This window comes from Mauremys mutica, chromosome 3 (assembly GCF_020497125.1).
Source record: "Mauremys mutica isolate MM-2020 ecotype Southern chromosome 3, ASM2049712v1, whole genome shotgun sequence".
In the NCBI taxonomy this organism is placed as follows: Eukaryota; Metazoa; Chordata; order Testudines; family Geoemydidae; genus Mauremys; species Mauremys mutica.
Window position 1 is genome coordinate 133777374 of NC_059074.1, and position 20543 is coordinate 133797916.

Genomic DNA, 20543 nt, shown 5'->3' on the forward strand with positions numbered 1-20543 from the left:
CATACACCCTGAAGGCCCTGTTCTGAGACCACTTCTCAGTAAAGGAGAACTGAAACTCTGACATCTTGATATGAGATACTCCCTTCCCTTTGCTAGATGAAGCACATTCTGCTTCTGAAGCACCCTTAGATCTACATCCCAATTATACTTGTAAGGGAAATGGACAAAGGTCTTTCATGTAGAAAAACTGAAGTTAGCAAGGCAAACCAACAGAGACTGGCAAACCAAATGAAGTTAACTTTCTTATCAATTAATGACAAAATATTGCACAGCTGTGTTCTTGCAAGAGTGAAGAACAGAGTCTGGCAAGAACAACATGTTCCTCAAAGATTCTAAAACAGATGTATTTAGGAAGGGGGGTACTTACTGTCTGGAAAGGCTGAGAGAGCACGATATCTTAATTTAGGTCTTTTCAGGATGAGGGTGAAAAAAGAAGGATCTCACAGACCTCCAGCACCTTATATAGCTAGCCTTTGAAATTGGAGTCTTATGGAGAAGTCATTCTCTGTTATCATTCACAATTGTAAATAACTGGTTGTTAGGGCACCTAGAGCTTTTACTATTGGCATATTTTATTGTTATTTAAATGCAAGTTGACACAGTTAAGGGGCAAACTGCATCTTAGAGCCCTTCTAGTCCCTCTCAAGTATACCCTCAAGTGACAGGCCCTGTGTCTTGCACCTCACTCTAGATGGAACCATACAACCAACCACTCTGGGATTTGGTCTCTAAGCAGCAGGGCCCCTTTCCCAACTGTATTAATGCAACAGGCCCAACTGCAGTTGATGCCTGTAAGCTCTTTCACTCCTGGCACCCAGGAGCTGATTAAAGTGACTCAAGAACACATCTTCAAAATACAGCGTTTTTTATTCCTTCCCCAATGGTACAAAGCACACAGATTAAAGAATAAAAACAATAAAAGGCATATACACATGGGTCTTACTTACACCCTAATCTTTCCTTGCCAGCTTTTTAAGTTCCCCTCACTCCAGCCAACCTCCATCTCCAGCTGGAAATAACAGACTGTTTTGCTTGCAGCAGGCTCTTTCTGTTTCTGTGTCCCCTTGCCAATCTGTCAGCTCTTCCTGTCATTTCCTGGGCAGTTTTCTGGCCACTCACACAACCCTCGTCCTTTTCTATAGCCAGGATCCTGTAATATCTTAGTGTTCCCTTTTCTCTCTCTCTTCCTAGCCTTGGCAAAACAGCTATGTCACCAGGTTTGGGGCTGAGAAGTCACTACTCATGGTAATAAACCTGACTATTGTGTTTGAATTTTCCTTGGGGTGCCCCTTATCTAGGCCATTATTATAAGTTTCCTGCTTGGTTCCTTTAACCCTTTTTGATTTAACTCCATAGCAAGTAACCCATCATATATACACAAATAAAGGCATGCATCATATTCATAAAAAATAAGAGCTATTTCCCCCAGTTAGTTACACAATAACCAAATGTTACCAGACTACACTTCAAGAAGTGTGAAAACTTTCTTTGTCTAACCATTCTCAATGTAATGCAAGTTTCAAACTATGAAGAATACATCAGATTCTCATTAAAAATATTCTGTAGGCCAGACTGAACTCACTGCAGCTGATGAAGCCCACCTCTTTCAAACCAAAAAGCAAACATACATCTGTCTGTGACTGTGATGGAAGTTGCATATTTACTCTACACAGAATGATGGGCATGGACAGAATTAAAACCCTAGCTCAGAACAAGAGAACAGCACTGTGGCATAATTCTAAGGCTATGTCTACACTACAAATTACTTTGGCATAATTTACGTTGTTTAGGGGGGTGAATAATCCACAACTCTGAGCAACGTAAATTATAACAACCTAAGCACTGATGTAGACAGTGCTATGTCAGCGGGAGAGCTTCTCCCACTGACATAGCTACCACTGCTCGCGGAAGCAGGAGTTATTAAGTCGACGAGAGAGCTCTCTCCTGTTGGCTTAGCGCATCTTCACCAGAAGCGCTACAGAGGTGCAGCTGCACCGCTGTAAATGATGTACACTAGAACCTCAGAGACCACTGACTGGTCAACCACACCCCTCCTTTGGAACTGGAAGTATTCAATCAGGCAGTAGCAGAAACAAAACAAAAAAGCTAGTACAGTACAGTACTGTGTTAAATGTAAACAACTAAAAAAAAATAAAGGGAAAGTTTAAAAAGAAGGTTTGACAAGATAAGGAAACTGTCTGTGCTTGTTTCATTTAAATTAAGATGGTTAAAAGCAGCATTTTTCTTCTGCATAGTAAAGTTTCAAAGTCGTATTAAGTTAGTGTTCAATTGTAAACTTCTAAAAGAACAATCATAACATTTTGTTCAGAGTTACAATCTCCATTCCTGAGGGGTTCATAACTTTGAGGTCCTACTGTAATTTAGACATAGCCTAAGTGCTGAAGAAAGTGGAGGTGCAATTTTAACTTCCAAGTGTAAAGGAATACCTATCATGAACCAATTACTAGAACTGCAGACAGTGAGGGAACTGGAAATCAGTGATTTTTGGCTAAAAACCAAGTGCTCAAATACCTGAAAAGAAAAGGGACTGGCAAAATGAAAAGCAAGAGAGGTTACCTTAAAATTAGGTTTCTGCGAATCAGAGACAATAATCTGGACAGATGGACATTCTTGTTCAGACAGCAGGAAGGTAGATTAACCTATATAATAATCTTGGCCAAAATTTTCAAATCTGGATTCCTAAAGTTAGGCTCCTAACCCCATATTTAATATATATAAGCAGCCCGATGTTCAGAAGCACTGAGAACCTACAAATCACAAAAATTCAACAGGAGCAGCAGATGCTCATCATCTTTGAAAATTAGGCCACTGATAGTTAAATCCATATTTAGGTACTTAGGAGGTTAATGTTAGGTACATACACTTGAAATTTTTAGTGAGAGAATCTGAGCACCTTAACAAAGGCACAGTAAAAATGCGTAATTCACAACAACTGAGCAACATGCTCAATTGAGTATAGCACAGAATGAATTTTCCTACTGAACTGAACACTTTCTCAAACAGCTCTTCGATAAATTAACATGTTCACATATATTGGTCCATCTGCTTGTCTGTCTGCTCATACGGTCTTGTGTAATAAGCAGAAATAAACGTCTGACTTAACACTGTAATTGTTTAGAAAGTATTTGTATATTTTAGAAGTAATTAATTAGTCTGTAGGCTAGAACATCAAACAAATACGAAAAGATTTTTTATTTCTGGAGGGACAAACATTTCTTCAAAGTAACAGCACACAGATGTATCTGAGATTTCAAATTTATTAGCTATTACAACAACATTTACAAATTAAACATGGTCATTTGCACCAGCTCCCATTAAAGTGTAATTATGTGAGAAGATACAAATCATCATGTGTGTCATGCACTACACTGCAGTATCTTTTTTCAATCAGTGCTTACTAAGAAAGCTAAGAAAAGTATTTCTAGCAAAAATAATTCAACTTATAAAGTAATATCACTACTGAACCCCATTATGCAAAAAATAAATATGAAGTGTCAATTTTGACGGCAACTTTTAGTTTGGAGAAGTCACTCTCAAATCTTATTTCTGGGTGTAAAGGAATGAGCTAGATTTTGTGGATTATATTTTGCATAGTCACAATTTTAGCAGCATTAATATATTTAGCCTTTGAAAGTCTAAGGCACTAATTAAACTGATGAAATTGGGATGAAAGGCATTGTTTTGATTATTTTTAAATATAAACACTGTGGAATTAAGATATGTTCATTCTGACACCAATCACTTACCTCACTTTCAGCAAAATGTCTCTCTCCTTTCAGGCAAAGAGAAGAGCGTCTTAGAGTCTTCTCATCTCCATCATCAAATACTGTCACCAGGGAAAAAAGGAAAGGAAGATTATTAGTTAATAAACTGAAAAAGTACTTGGTCTGTATTTTTCCTGCTGTGGAAATATCCTTTGCTCAGTTCCCTGAATATTTTTCCTGTTTGAAATCCAGTACTCTCTGTGACAGGGCATTGAGAACCACCCTTTCTGAACATGACACACCCAACCCCAGTTTCATCACTAAGAGGGAACACCAAACTAGATGGTAACTGTACTTTTCTATAGTTCTAGAAGTTTTTCAGGGAACTAGAGGATTGAGATCAACTATTACTCCAGGGAACTTGTGTAGTTTAGCTGTAATCCCAAAACCTGCAACATATGTGTGTTTCCGTAAACTGATTACAACAGGAGAAAACTCCCCACGGTATGCCTAGAACTTGGTAGGTACCTGCATTATGAACCCTGGACAGTTAGACTCTGTATACTGTGTTTATTTTGACTAATTTATTTATCTCCTCCCCAATCCCTGGCTGAGGGCATCCTAATAATAGAGAGCATCTTCCTTTTCTTTTGTTAAGCCATATAACAACATGCAGTCCCCACAAGAGAATGTCTTATCTGGCCAAAAAGCATAGCCAAAAAGCATGTAGAGAGCAAATGCTATCTCTGCCACACTTGCATATTCTTCTCCTTTACCTTCAAAATACACAGCAAGGCAACCTTTCCAGTTTTCTACCAAACAGAAGTACAGTAGTTTACTGAATTTAAAGGAACTATCCTGAAACTGAAAATTTAAAAGGAAACCAAGAGGTCAAGGTTTCAGGGAAAGTCAATGAAATGCAAATCAGTTATTCCAAGATCTTAGAGAAAGGAGGAACTTGCCCATCAGCAGGCTTTTTCTTGAAGATGTAGAACTCTATGCAAAAGCTCTGGACACCAAATAAGCCAGGTGCTTGTACATACACAAATGATGTTACAAAGATCAGAAGTGTCAAGGGCATGACTTAGTCCTTGTCCATACACCAGTAATACTGCTTTAACTATATACTGGTATAGTTAAAATGTAAAATGGTACCAACCCCACACCTCAACAGTGTGGACTCTTATCAGTATATAAAGGTGCCTTATACCAGGGATTCTCAACCATTTTTTTTCTGAGCGCCGCCCTCCCCCTCCCCCCCCCAACATTCTATAAAAACTCCACGGCCCACCTGTGCCACAACAACTGTTTTTCTGCATATAAAAGTCAGGGCTGACGTTAAGGGGTAGCAAGCAGAGCAGTTGCCCAGGGGACCAAGCCACAGGGCGCCCCATGAAGCTAAGTTGCTCAGGCTTCTGCTTCAGCCCCACGTGGCGGGGCTCAGGGCCCCTAGCTTCAGCGCTGCATGGCAGGGCTTAGGCAGTCTGCCCTGGGCCTCAGCAAGTCTAACATTGGTCCTGTTTGGCAGACCCCTGAAACCTGCTTGTGGCCCACCAGGGGGCCTCAGACCCCTGGTTGAGAACCACTGCCTTATACTACTATAGCAAAGGGAATAACCTATTATAATAGTAATATAACTGGACCCAAGCTAGGGATTGTACTGGAGTCTGACAGGAACACCCAGCTCTCAACCAGATTTTCCTCAGATCCACAGATACCAATATTTTTTTTCAGTCCTGCTTCTATTCACCCACCTGATAAAGTATATTCCTAATCTGCTGCTGCTAAGAATGTCATTTCACTCCCAAACTGCATTAGACATGATGAAGTTGGCAGCTACGATACCAACTTTCACTGATCCCACAAGATGGGTATCATCCTATCTGGTAAGCACAGTATCTTCAATCACATCTCCAGGTCAGCTCTCTCCTCCCTTCTTTACTTCCACCTTCCCTTTCTTTCTTTCTCAGGCTCAATCTTTGACAGCTGCACATGTCACTTTGAACCTCAAACTGCAACTCCTTGCACCAGCTGCCTCCACCATTTAGCCCATATCTATTTCTACATCACTTACTTTGGCAAACTGCTGATTTCATGCGTTTTTCACATCACATTTTACAATTCCATCCAAATTTCAGGCTATTTGGAACTTTGAAGTATACTTTTTATTTATATGTCCATACACTATTTCTTCACCACCTCACTAATTCCCATGTCCACTTCTATATTGATTATGAAAACCTCTTCTTCATGGCCACACCCTTCTCTATTACTCTGCCTCTTCCCCTTCATTCTATTTTGGCCTCTGTTCTGTCCATGTTCTGCCCTCATCCTACTTTCTTATTCTATCAGATAATTTCTCTGTAGTAATACCTACCTGGATACTTAGCTCACAAAATCTCAATTTCTTTTAAAGGAGAAAAACAGGTTACCTACCTTTCATAACTGTTGTTCCTCGAGATGTATTGCTCATGTCCATTCCATTCTAGGTGTATGCGTGCCCACATGCAATTGTCAGAGATTTTTGTCTTAGCAGTATCCGTAGGGTCAGCTGTGAGTGCCCCGCACATGCGCTTGTATATAGGCACCGCTGATCTTATGCCCTCTCATTTCCTTCTTGCCAGCAACTCCGACAGAGGGGTAGGAGGGTGGGTAATGAAATGGACATGAGCAACACGTCTCGAAGAACAGTTACAAAAGATAGGTAGCTGTTTTTTTCTTCTTCAAGTGCCTGCTCATGTTGATTCCATTCTAGGTGTATTGGGATGTAACCTGAGGATATTACTTTGAGCACCCAATGGTCCATGGTCAGCTAAGACCAGGACAACCGGAAGGGGCGGAGGCGGTCAAGGAAAGAGTGGAAGGGTAGATCCTGGGAGGTGACTGGGGCATCGTCCTCAAGCGCACCCTCAAAATGACTGCTTCTGGAAGACCCAAGCTGAGCAGACGAACGGAAAGATGACGGGTGTTGCTGCTTAGACCCCTTGTCTCTATCCTTCCTCCTGTAGGTGCCCAGCCAGGGAGTCCCCCAGGACCTAGACTGCGAAGGCGGAGGAGTTGGAGGGCGGAACGGCTTCCTGGCCTGGTGAGGAGTATGGAGGCCCAAGGAGTGGAGAGTGGCATGGGAGTGTTTAAGGCCATGGAGTCTCGGGTCCGTGAGCTCGGAGAAGAGCCCCATCCCCTCAAATGGGAGGTCCTGTATAGTGGCCTGCATCTCTTAGGATAACCCGGAGGACTGCAACCAGGAAGTGCGCCTCATGGCTGCCGCAGAGGCGACCATTCTGGCCACTGTGTCAGTAGCGTCCCAGTCCATCTGAAGGGCCCCCCTTGGCACAACTGTGCGTTCGTCCACCAAAGCAGCGAACTCCTGAGCTCAGTCCTACAGAAGGGCCTCCTTGAATTTGTTAAGGGAGTCCTATAGGTTAAAATTGTACCTGCCTAACGGGGCCTGTTGGTTAGACACCTGAAATTGCAGGTTTGCCATCAAATAAATCTTTCTGCCAAATGCCAGTCTCTTGGCATCTTTGTTTTTCAGCATGCCACTGACTTGGCCCTGCCTGTCCCTTTCATTAATAGCAGTCAATATCGACCACTGATGCCACAGATATTTGAACCCTTTTGCAGGGACATCATAACTTTTTTTCAGCCTTCTTAGAAGTAGGTGGAATTGAAGAGGGGGTCTGCCTCAGTGATCTAGCAATCTTAAGGACCCCTGGTGAATGGGCAGTGCAACCCAGGCCGGGGTGGATATAAAGTTAAAGAGGTCGTCAGACTCCACTGGGACCGCTTCAATTTTTAGGTTCAAGTTCATAGCCACCCTCTTAAGGAGAGCCTGGTGCTCCTTGAAGTCATCAGGGGGCTGCCCGTTTAGATAGGAGATGATGACGAGTGCACCATTGGGGGAGGTGCGGGTTCCCCTTCCTTCTCCGGGGACAGCTCCTTAGATGCTGGAGTCCTATGCACTGCCCCCTACGTTGGATTCGGTACCAGCAGCAGTTTGTCTGAGGCAGTCAGGGAGGACTGGTGGGAGTACAGGATTGGCATTATGGGCACGCCACAAGGGTTCCAGTACGGCCATTGAGCGGGCCATTGTCCCTGCTGCCATGCCGTAGCTGCAGGTGCTGCGCTAGTTTTGCAGTTCGGCGGCAAATCACCCCTCCTTGGAGAGGAGCTGAACTCCCGGTCCGAGGCCGACCATTGCCCTTACGGTGACCAGGGCGGAGCCATTGAGGCCTTAGTCTGCCGACTGACCCTGGTCAGCGACTGGCAAGGTGAGGATGAGGATCGGTGCCTGCCCAACAAGTGGAACTGAGGGGATGAAGACCAGTGCTGCGACAGGGAGCGATTCCGCCCCAGTGGGGACCGATGTCCTGGAGACCGTCTGGGCAAGGGTGACTTGCACAGTGGTGATCTTCGGAGGGCAGCTCGCTGGTATCGGTGGTACGGGGACTGGTGCCTTGACTCCAGTGTCCTATGTGTTGTAAGGGGAGAGCGCGGTGTCGGGGACCTTGGTCTTCTGACCAGAGACAGGGAACGTGGTGCCGGGATCCTAGGCCACGGAGACAGGGATTTAAGCCTCCGGTCTGGGGACAGAGGGTGCTCCACTGCCCTATCGGAGGTTCCATGACCAGTTTGCTCTTAGGTATTGGGGCCTTAGCCGAGTCTAGCACCTGGCATGGTGTCAGCCGGCTTGTTCTTTAACCACAGGGCCACTTCAGGCAACGAGGGCCCTAGGAGAAGCCAGGGTCCCCTGCCACTCCCGGGAGTCAGAGGCGGATCCCTGGCCGGGCTGGAGGATCCGATCTCAGCTGTACCCGCATGAAGCCCTGGGGCAGGCACATGGCCTGACACAGGTCTTTTGCCCGAGGCTGCTTTCCCTTCCAGTGCCAGGGGGCTCTTCCTCTTTTGCCACTTCTTCGGCGCTGGTGAGGGGGAACGGTGTCTGACGGAGCCAGCGATGGCGGTGCGCTCTGCACCAATGCTGAGCTGTTCGGTGTGGGATAAGAGAGGCAGGGCTCCGACGCAGGACGAAGCGCAGTCTCCATGAGGAAAGCCCTCAAGCGGATATCCCACTCCTTCTGAGTTCTAGGGCAAAGTTCTTACAGATTCTGCACTTGTTCTTTCTATGGGACTTCCCCAAGCACTTCAGACAACTGTTGTGGGGGTCACTAATAGCCATCGGCCTGTTGCATGACGAGCAACCAGAAAACCAGGAGAGCGGGGCATGCCCCACTCCGGGGTGAAGTCCCAGCCGGGACGCTAACTACTGAACTACGTCACACTTAACTTAAAGGCTAACTAAGTACCTAAACTATATACTGGGGTGGCCAAACTTACTGACCCTCTGAGCTGCATACGACAATCGTCAGAAGTTTGAGAGCGGGAGCGTACCTGCCAGGGCTCGGGGTTTCAGCCCTGCTCCTGCTGAAGCCCCAAGCCTCGGCGGACATGATCTGCGGGGCTGAAGCCCCAAGACCCCCTCTCCCCACTGGGCAGAAGCCCTACCCCGCCACCTGCCCAAAAGTCTGATAGGTGGAGAATGGGGGGTGAGCATGGGGGGCTTCACAAGCAGTGCTTTAACAGTAAAAGAGCTGCATGTGGCTTGCAAGCCACAGTTTGGCCACCCCAGCTATATACAAAGAAGCCAGACAATGGGCTGTTGAAGACCCGCTAATGCTCTTTTGATTGCAAGACAAGGTGCTCCAACCAACCGCCACAGGCGGTAAGAAGGAACTGAGAGGGTGTAGGGTCGGTGGCACCTATACACCAGCGCCTGGGCGCGGCTCTCACGGGGGTGTCACTGCCGACCCTACGGATACCACTAAGGCAAAACTCTCCAACGACTGCGCACATGGGTGCACACACAGCTAGAATAGAATGGACATGACAAGCACTCGAAGAAGAACTATCACTCTGCTCAGAACTTTACTTAGCACACACTTCCTGAAGTCAGTTCTCATCTGCCAGTTCTCCAGCATCAGTTTACAATTAGCAACCCTTAATAATAAATGGTCACAATTGCTAATATTTTTCTTTATGCATAAGTGCAGCTAATGATGTGCATGAATGTATTATAAATCTTGTTTTATATTATGCGTCCCTGTGTGTAACAGATTAGTCTACCAGTTTAGAAATGTTAGATGTCATGGAGTCCAAAATAAGCTTCTTTTAGATCAGCTGAAAACATGGTCCATGCATAAGATCCCCACAGCAACATTAACCTATGTGATGGGAGAGACTAAGGGTACGTCTACACTACGGGACTATTCCGAATTTGCATAAACCGGTTTTGTAAAACAGATTTTATAAAATCGAGTGTGCGCGGCCACACTAAACACATTAAATCGGTGGTGTGCGTCCATGGTCCGAGGCTAGCGTCGATTTCTGGAGCGTTGCACTGTGGGTAGCTATCCCGTAGCTATCCCATAGTTCCCGCAGCCTCCCCCGCCCCTTGGCATTTCCGGGTTGAGATCCCAGTGCCTGATGGGGCAAAAATCATTTTCGCGGGTGGTTCTGGGTACAGCCTCACCCCTCCCTCCCTCCCTGACAGCGGCAGACAACCGTTTCGCGCCTTTTTTGCTTGGTGAACCGTGCAGACGCCATAGCACAGCAAGCATGGACCCTGCTCAGCTCCATACCGCAATCGTGGATGTTTTAAACACCTCGCGCACTCTCGTGCAGTATATGCTGAACCAGGACCTTCGAACCGAGGCGAGTAAGAGGCGGATACGGCAGCGCGGCGATGACAGTGATGAGGACGTGGACACAGAATTATCTCAAACCGCGGGCCCCGGCGCTTTGGAGATCCTGATGGTAATGGGGCAGATTCTATCCATTGAACGCCGATTTTGGGCCCGGGAAACAAGCACTGACTGGTGGGACCGCATTGTGTTGCAGGTGTGGGACGATTCCCAGTGGCTGCGAAACTTTCGCATGCGTAAGGGCACTTTCATGGAACTTTGTGACTTGCTTGCCCCTGCCCTGAAACGCCATAATACCAAGATGAGAGCAGCCCTCACAGTAGAGAAGCGAGTGGCGATAGCCCTGTGGAAGCTTGCAACGCCAGACAGCTACCGGTCAGTCGGGAATCAATTTGGAGTTGGAAAATCTACTGTGGGGGCTGCTGTGATGCAAGTAGCCAAAGCAATCACTAAGCTGCTGCTACGAAAGGTTGTGACTCTGGGAAACGTGCAGGCCATAGTGGATGGCTTTGCTGCAATGGGATTCCCTAACTGTGGGGGGGCGATAGATGGAACCCATATCCCTATCTTGGCACCGCAGCACCAGGGCACCCAGTACGTAAACCGGAAGGGGTACTTTTCAATGGTGCTGCAAGCACTGGTGGATCACAAGGGACGTTTCACAAACATCCACGCGGGATGGCCAGGGAGGGTTCATGACGCTCGCGTATTCAGAAGCACTACTCTGTTTAAACGGCTGCAACAAGGGACTTACTTCCCAGACCAGAAAATAACAGTTGGGGATGTTGAAATGCCTGTCGTTATCCTGGGGGACCCAGCCTACCCCTTGATGCCATGGCTCATGAAGCCATACACAGGCAGCCTGGACAGTGGTCAGGATCTGTTCAATTACAGGCTGAGCAAGTGCAGAATGGTGGTGGAATGTGCATTTGGCCGTTTAAAGGCGCGCTGGCGCACATTACTGACTCGCTCAGACCTCAGCCAAACCAATGTCCCCTATGTTATTGCTGCTTGCTGTATTCTCCACAATCTCTGTGAGAGTAAGGGGGAGACCTTTATGGCGGGGTGGGAGGCTGAGGCAAATCACCTGGCCGCTGATTACGCGCAGCCAGACACCAGGGAGATTAGAAGAGCACACCAGGAAGCGGTGCGCATCAGAGAAGCTTTGAAAACGAGCTTCATCAATGGCCAGGGTACAGTGTGACTGCTGTGTTTGTTGATGAACACCCAACCCCCTTGATTGACTCAGTCCCTGTAAGCAACTCCCCCTCCCCCTTCGAGTACAGCTTACTTATGCAAATAAAGTCACTCATTTAAAAAGCATGAATTCTTTATTGATTCATTATAAAAAGAGGGAGAGAAGTAAGGGTGTGCTTTGGGAGGAGGAAAGGAGGGATGGAGAAGGCCATTAAAAAAATAAAATTCAGAGTAACGACATCCTTCTGGTTGGGCTGTCCACGGGGGTGGAGTGGGCGGGTGCACGGAGCCTCCCCCCACGCGTTCTTACACGTCTGGGTGAGGAGGCTAAGGAACATGGTGAGGGGGGAGGGTGGTTATACAGGGGCTGCAGCGGCACTCTGTGATCCTGCTGCCGTTCCTGAAGCTCCACAAGACGCCGGAGCATGTCAGTTTGATCACGCAGCAGCCCCAGAGTTGCATCCCGCCACCGCTGATCTTCCTGCCGCCACCGCTGATTTTCCTGCCGGTCTTCCTGCCGCCACCTCTCATCTCGGTTGTCCCTCCTGTCCTCACGTTCATCCCTCCTGTCCTCACGTTCACTGGCCTCTTTCCTGTAATTTGAAACCACGTCCTTCCACTCATTCAGATGAGCTCTTTCATTGCGTGTAACTTCCATAATATCCGAGAACATCTCATCTCGCGTCTTCTTTTTCCTCCGCCTTATCTGTGCTAGCCTTTGGGATGGAGGAGGGACGCTTGAAATATTTGCAGCTGCATGAGGGAGATAAATATTTAGAAAGATACATTTTACAGAACAATGGTTATACTCTTTCACAGTGAAAAGCACTATTCACCTTACATAGCACATGTGATTTCCCTACAAGGTCGCATTTTTCATCTTAATAGTGCCTGCTTGCAACTCTTGGGTTACAGATCTCAGACACAGGTCCAGGCATCAGGATTCAGCTTGCATGCGGCCATGGTAAGCCACTGTCTCAGTGATTTACCCCTCCCCCCCCAACGCATGGCTAATACCACGCTAGCTCCCTGCTAATCAACAACCTTCCCCCTCCCCCCCACCCACTGCTTGTCCGGTAGCTTGGGGAAGATCGCCTCGCCGGTGACCAAACAGAAAAGATCATCGGCATTTCACTCCTCCCCTCCCCCCGCTTCGCTACGTGCAGGAAAGTGTTTTTTTTAAGCTGCTGCATTCCACGAACCCAGTAGAAAAATGGCCACCCCCCCTTACTTAAATTCCTTATTTCTAACCAGGTTATCCTGAACGATATCACTTTGCTGAGGATAACAGAACAAGATAAAGAGCGCATGCTTCTTGAATGCCAGCAGTCACCGGGACCATACGCCGCTATGCTTTGCCACGCAATGATACCTGATTACTTGCTACATGCATGGCATGGTAAAGTGTCCTACCATGGTGGGCGGAACAAGGATGCTTTGCCCAGAAACCTTCTGCAAAGGCTTCTGGAGTACCTACAGGAGCGCTTCATCGAGATGTCCCTGGAGGATTTCCTCTCAATCCCCGGACATGTTAACAAACTTTTCTAAGTAACTATACTGTCTGCGAATGCGTCCCAAGTCCTCAGGGCAAATCAATCATTAAAAAAGGCTTGCTTAAAAAACACTGTTTGCTATTTGCAAAGGTACACTCACCAGAGCTCCCTTCCATGGCGTCATTCTCTGGAATAGTTGCTTGTGAGGGCTGGGAGCAGGGTAATTCCGTCAGGGTGATAAAAAGCTCCTGGCTGCTGGGGGTCACGGAGTGCTGTGTGCTCTCTGCGAGGTCTTCCTCCTCTTCTTCATCTTCATCTTCCCCGTCTGACATGGCAGAGATTACAACCCCCACCTCGGAATCCACGGTCAGGGGTGGGGTACTTGTGGCGCAGCCCCCTAAAATTGCATGCAGCTCAGCATAGAAGCGGCATGTTTTTCGACCTGCCCCGGACCTTCCGTTTGCTTCTTTGGTTTTCTGGTAGGCTTGTCTGAGCTCCTTAACTTTCACTCTGCACTGCACGGAGTCCCTGCTGTGGCCTTTATCCGTCATAGACTTAGAAATTCTTTCAAATACTTTTTCATTTCGTCTTTTGGAACGCAGTTCTGTTAGCACTGAATCCTCTCCCCATATAGCGATCAGATCCATTACCTCCCGAGCGGTCCATGCTGGGGCTCTTTTTCGATTCTCAGGAGACTGCATTGTTAACTGTGCTGATGAGCTGTGCGTGGTCACCTGTGATGATGAGCTCTCCACGCTGGGGAAGCAGGAAATGAATTTCAAAAGTTCGCGGGGCTTTTCCTGTCTACCTGGCCAGTGCATCCGAGTTGAGAATGCTGTCCAGAGCGGTCAGTGGTGCACTGTGGGATAGCTCCCGGAGGCCAATACCGTCGATTGCGGCCACACTAACCCTATTCCGATATGTTAATACCGATATTAGCGCTACTCCTCTCGTCGGGCAGGAGTACAGAAACCGATTTAAAGAGCCATTAAAATCGATATAAGGTGCCTCCTAGTGTGGACGGTTGTGGCGTTAAATCGGTTTTAGGCTCCTAAAACCGATTTAAACGCCTAGTGTAGACCAGGCCTACCTGTCAAGGGGAGCTTTCACCTTAAAAAACTGCCAATCAGTCAGTCTCCCCCTAATCTCTTTGTATTATGAAGCTCGGGTGGGGGGTGGGGGAGTGGACAAGCTTCTCAGTACAGTAACTCCTCACTTAAAGTCATCCTGGTTAACGTTGTTTCGTTGTTACGTTGCTGATAGATTAGGGAACATGCTTGTTTAAAGTTGCACAATGATCACTTATTATGTTGTTTGGCAGCCGCCTGCTTTGTTCACTGCTTGCAGAAAGAGCAGCCTATTGGTGGGGGATTGGAACCAGGGTGGACCGGCAGCCCCCCATCAGCTCCCCACTCCCCTAAGTTCCCTGTGCGGCAGCTGCCCAGCAGGCTATCAATTGCTGGGCAGTTCAGCTGTCTCTCCCCCCACTGACATGTGCTGCTCCTGCCCTCTGCCTTGGAGCTGCTCCCGGGAGCCTCCTGCTTACTGTGCGGGGGGGATGAAGGGGGCTGTCAGGGTGTCCCCCCCCTGCTCCTGCCCCTCGCTTACCCCATCTCTATAGAGCGGGGGGGGGGAGGGGGACACGACAGGACTCAGGATGGTGGCAGCTTGCTAGCAGCAGCTGCTGTCTCAACTTGCTGATCTACTTAAAAAGGCAATGTACTTAGAGTGGGATCTGCATACCTAAAGGGGCAATGCTCATCTCTCTCTCTCTCTCTCTCTCTCACACACACACACACGCACACACACACACACTCAGCCAAGTGCTAATTCATCATTTAGCAGAAAGGCACTCCCTGGGAAATATCCCGTCCTCTTCTACCCTCTGCCTTCACCACCTCAACTAAGCTTCACAATCATCATTGCTGTGTATAGTATTAAATTGTTTGTTTAAAATGTGTGTGTGTGTGTGTGTGTGTGTGTGTGTTTCGCTTAACATCGTTTCACTTAAAGTTGCATTTTTCATATTACTGTAGTAATAACTAATAAATAATAATAATAAAGATTTTTAAAAACCCTTAATTGGTGCTTTCTAATTTTCCCATATTTAGGGCTGTGTAAAGGACAGTATTGGTTCCTGAGACTTGAAAAACTAGTTTTCCATGTACTCTACCCTTCTACCTCTCATAGACTGGTTGATGTGCCATGGAAACAGCAGTGAAAAGCGAGGGCCATCTGAACTGGGCATACAGAAAGCAAGCTTTGCTAGGGCACTTGGACTAAGTCATCAGAAAAAATGTTTTAGGACTTGATTAGATAATGGAAAAAACTAAAGGAAGATTCAACATTGTTATGTGCTTGTTTAAAGGAGCTATGATAGCTTTTAGCCTTGTTCTAAACTAGGGGAAAATAAGTACTGTAAACTGTTACTGCAGTTGTTGTAATACTTCAAATCATCATAAGTTATTTCTAACTACTCTCAAAAGCAGGTACAATATAGCATATTATTCTGGAGTCCAGACCAATAGTTCTCAAACAAGGACCTAATGTACCACAGCTAAAACTAAAATATTTGGTGTACTACCTTCACAATTTATCAGTGTAGTTAGATTGGATTCTTATTCTGATTAAACCAACCTATATGTACCACAGTTTGAAAACTGCTTTTCTAGACTAATAAAACATGTTTATCTTGTCAGAAAACTCATTTTTGAGAGTGAATCTCTTTAAATATGAGACAATTCAACTTTGAATAACTTTGTCTACTGGTCTAGTGTTTACCTATTTGCTATTTAAAAGTACTCAAGTATGTAATTTTCTATATGGTGCTAATCCTGTAAAGATTTATGCATGTGCTTAACTTTACACAGTTCCATCGACTTCAAATGGGACTACCTGCAGTACATAAAGCGTGAGCTTAAGCCTGTCCATATGCTAGTACCAAATCATCTCGACAAAAGTGTGCGGCACAGGGAACACTGTTAAACAACTGCTTCTACAGATACAAAGTCTTGTTTTTATTAAGTACTTCCCACCGAGAATATTCTCTAAATACATTTATAGCCCAAAGGCATTTTCTCAAATTTAAAACAGATCGAGTGTTGCTAATCTTTGGATAAGCGGTTATGTTTTTCTGAGGTGTACTTTCAAGTTTGAGGACATAGTTATCCATTTCTCTTACCTACAGTATACCAACTTGCATCTGTTAATTTGTTGATGACAGCTTCCTGGTAAGTTCCATCTGGATTCTTTACTTCTACAACAGATCCTACCTAAAATAATATAAAAGCTACTTAACTTTTGAGAACTTTCAAACAGTTAATTCATATGAATTAGGACTGTAAAAAATATTTTAAATCAGCAAATCTTAATTAGGGTAAGATGCTATAAATACTTTGCTTAGAACAGGTCCAATCTTGTGTTCCTCAGGTGCACTGGATTTCTAGTTTTGCACAGTTAAATATACTTTACCTTTTACCGTCGCTCAAAATTATATTTGTAAATTTGTTACTTTATTTTTCCAAACCAATCCAGATAACTGAATATGGTTCATTCTTTGCTGCCAGCAAGTGGGGAATAAGAACTGTTTTGAGTTATGTCATTCTCTTGTAGAACAGCTTGCCAGTTCAAATCATCCAGCTGAGTTTTTTCCAAAGCAACAGTGACTAAAAACAGAACCAATCAAACTTTTTAGCTTCAAGCCAAAAAGCCTATCAGTTATACACTGAGTGCTCACATCCCCTTCATCTCCAGAGGAAGGATGCAATATGAAGATTAAGAGACCGAGAGCACTAGAAGCCTAGTCTCTCCACTAGTCTTTGCAAAAGACAAATCATGTCAACCATTTTTGCTTTGCAGCTTCCTTCAATACTGTTCCTCTACTACTCATGCCTTCTGTCCACTTTTATTTTTCCCTTTACTATCCTTATCTGCTTCTGTGTTTTGTTGAACACAGAGAGGGAGGTGTAGGCCCTATGAGGTAGAGGTAAGAAGCAGCTTTCCTTTCATCAAACTACACTTAACTGGAAAATCTGAGCCAGTAGGATCTTCTTTAAAAAAAAACTGTCACTAAAGGCTTCAAGAGGAAGATTATCTGATTACCTGAATTGGTATTTGAAACCTGAAGTCCATATAAACTGGTTTACACTGAAATATTAAAGCTGAAAGAATGTGACTAATGTGTATTTTATATTTTGACAAATTCTTGTACTTCAACTTTGGCAAGTTGTACTTCTTACAAAAGCCCCATCCCTAAAACATAAGTTAATTCTCCCATTACTATAAAAATCTTTACTTCTAGTAACAATTGAATAAACTAACTCAGTAAAATAGTCAACAAGACCTATTTCTTTAAAATTCCTTGCCTGTAGTGTGGAAGGCCTTAAGAGTATCTTGTTGCACTGTTCAGTTTTTAAAAATTCAACTGGTCAATGTGTCATGTTCACCTAGGATTACTGGCTTGGTTCCTCTTGTAAGGTTGGTGACCAGTATATGATCCTTGGTAAGCAGTTTGATTGACTGTTTCTGCATCAGCTTTAGCCAGAAAGCTGGCTAGTTTGCTGACATCCAGCCACTGAATGGTATCTGAGACTTTTTCAATATTTAAAAACCTTCAAGCCTTGTGACATGCCAATTCTCAATTTTGGCTCAGCATATATGCATAAAGCTTCAACAAAAGTTAGGGCATAAGCATGTCAGTCTTAGTTCTCACCATGCTGGCAGGACTCAACCCTATTAAAAATTGTGAATAAACATGATTTACTTTCATAATCTAGAGAGCATTTAGCCCTGAACTAAACAAAGTGGATATAGATTTTAAAATCTGTAAGGACAGGTTTAAACTAGTGCAAATGCCTGTGAATACTAAAATCAATTTAAACATTGACTTATCAATTTAACATCTCCTGATCTGGTAGAGAACTAATAGGTGTGGCTCTAAGATTTTTCCAGGGAAACAGAGACATCCCTCGTGTTCTTAAGGAGCCCACATAAAAACGGAAATTGGGTGTGTGATTTGACAATTACTCCACTTCTGGTAGGAAGGCACCAAAACGTCTGCAAGCTGGTCAAAAAAGATTTGTGACCAAGCACTTCAACTGAGCTTTGTTTTCTCCCCTGGCAGCAGGGTAGAAATCTTAAAATGAATCGGCTAGATCTACTTAATATTCAGGGTGATGGCTAGTTTCTTGTTAACCTCTCCCTGTGGTTAGCAGGGAATCTGCTAAACAAATTACCTTTATACCTTGTCACTCTACATTGGCAGTACTGGGTTTCGCTCTTTGCAATGGGCAATGGAACGGGCTTATGTCATGGCAGGACTGTATGTTCAGACCAGCCACAGATTTCCATATCATACCCTACATATTTAAAAACTCTTTAAATTCTCATCCCTATAGAAAGACTTCTATCTTGCTAATCAGTATTCCCAAAAAAGAAAAGTGTAACCTTAAATAGGCATAACTATCAAAACATTTTGATAAGTGACTTTGAATTCTACTGAAATTCAAAAAATGTATTACCTTTAATGGGCCCTTTATGTGGTCATCCTGCACTTCCACTGTTGAAGAATCATGTCTAAATGTTACCTAGAAAATATAATTCAACTAACAATCACTTGATACAGTTTAGCAGCGTAAGTACATGAAAGCGTAAGTACTCCTTTTTCTCTAATTCTCATCTTGCATTCAACCAGCCTCCTGTAGCTGTTCAATTTGCTGAAGCTCTGTCACTGAGATATTTTTGTTTTACCAGATAACTTTAAACACTTCCAAGAAGTTATTTTGCAAGTGACCTTGATGCAAAGAAACACTTTTAAAAAAACAAACTTTGCATAAAGATTTTAACTGGTGCAATCTAAAACGGTTGATCAGTCAAATAAAAGGATAAAGTCAACATATTTAGACCCAAAACATAGTCCTTAAAGCAATGGTTCTATTTAAATTTATAACTTTAAAAAAATAGCTTCAGATTGTACTCCTGGCCTCAGTTTATGGTTCTACAATCACACTTTTGTTTTGATTCTCTCCCCATTGTTGAGTGAAAGATACATGTAAAACAGAGGAAACTCTGTGTGGAAGTGGTAAAAGTGGCTATAGACAACATGCTGCCAAATGCACAAGCTGAACAGAATTCTCTAGCCTCTCAGTTGGTGATCTTAAGTGTTACTTGTAACAGTCAGGCTTTGCCTACGCTGCCACTCAAAAAAAGCCCCACCAGAAAGACAAAAGTTTTGCCACCAGCAGCGCTCTCCTGTTGACAACACGAACTCCCGCTCGTAGGGGGTGGAATTATTTGTCGGCAAAAGTGCCGACAAACAGCATTTACACTGCCCAACTTTTAAGCTAAAAGCTGTGTAGTGTAGACAAAGCCTAGGTAAACTTTCAGAGGAGTGTTAAGTTGTCGTTGTCCCGTTAAAGGTAAATACCATGCAGACTTCTTGGAGGATTGTTTGGGTATAAGGCAACAATGCTTTATTCTATGCATGCATTCATACGTTGCTCAGGGGGGAAATACTTAGGTAAGCTAGAGTTAATTTTTTTTTTGGTGGGTAGGAAATCATGAGTAGTGCAGTTTTCTAAACTGCAAACACTAAAACATTTAAATAGACTTTATGAAGCCCAGAAATGCATAGTTCAGGTGAATCAAACTACTTTGCATTCTGACTCTTCATACTGAGTGTCACTGGACTGGCACTTTGACACTAAGCACCCCTGTATTCACACCATACATACAACTGCAATAATCCTAGTTTTTAAATGATACCACAAGGCATATTTTGTACAAACAACTCACTGATCATTAGTATTCTTGTGTAAATGTATGTGTGCTATGGGGATTAAGAGTTATGATTAAGGCTGTGAGTTTGTCACGGAGGTCATGGAAGTCACGGATTCTGTGACTTTCCGTGACCTCCGTGACTTTTGCAGCGGCAGTTTCTGGCCACTGCGCCCCCTCCACCCCAGCAGCAGAATTTGGGTGTGGAGGGGGTTGGGGTACAGGACAGAGTGAGGCAAGATCTGAGTGGTGCTTACCTGGGGGACTCCACAGAAGCAGTGACATCCCCCTCACTCAGCTCTTAGGTGGAGGTGTGGCCAGGCAGCTCTGCACACTGCCTCCGCCTGGAGGCACCGCCCCTGCAGCTCCCATTGGTCGTGGTTCCTGGCCGATAGGAGATGTGAAGCCTTTGCTCTGGGAGGAGGCAGCATACAGAGCTTCCTGGCCACGCCTCCCCTTAGGAGCTGAGCGAGGGGGATGTTGCTGCTTCTGGGGAACCCCTGGGAAAACGCCACCCAGAGCCCACCTCACCCCGTTCTGTGCCCTAACCCTCTGCCCCTCCCACACCCAAACTCTGCTGCTGCTGGGGAGGGGGAGGTGATGAACCAGGTAGGGAGCCTGCCGGCCCCGCCAACACCAACCCCCCACTCCCC

The 20543-nt window shown here is 45.1% G+C and overlaps 1 protein-coding gene across 3 annotated transcripts in view; it reads right to left on the minus strand.

Moving 5' to 3' along the window:
* ARID4B (AT-rich interaction domain 4B) overlaps positions 1–20543 on the minus strand; it is a 172213-nt gene that overhangs the window by 108159 nt on the left and 43511 nt on the right. For all 3 annotated transcript variants that reach the window (XM_045010207.1, XM_045010205.1, XM_045010206.1), the window contains exons 4-6: positions 18636–18701; positions 16298–16388; positions 3768–3847 (exon numbers count right to left, since the gene is read on the minus strand). In XM_045010207.1, coding sequence (XP_044866142.1) covers positions 3768–3847; positions 16298–16388; positions 18636–18701 — 237 coding nt within the window. The remainder of the gene's footprint in view (positions 1–3767; positions 3848–16297; positions 16389–18635; positions 18702–20543) is intronic.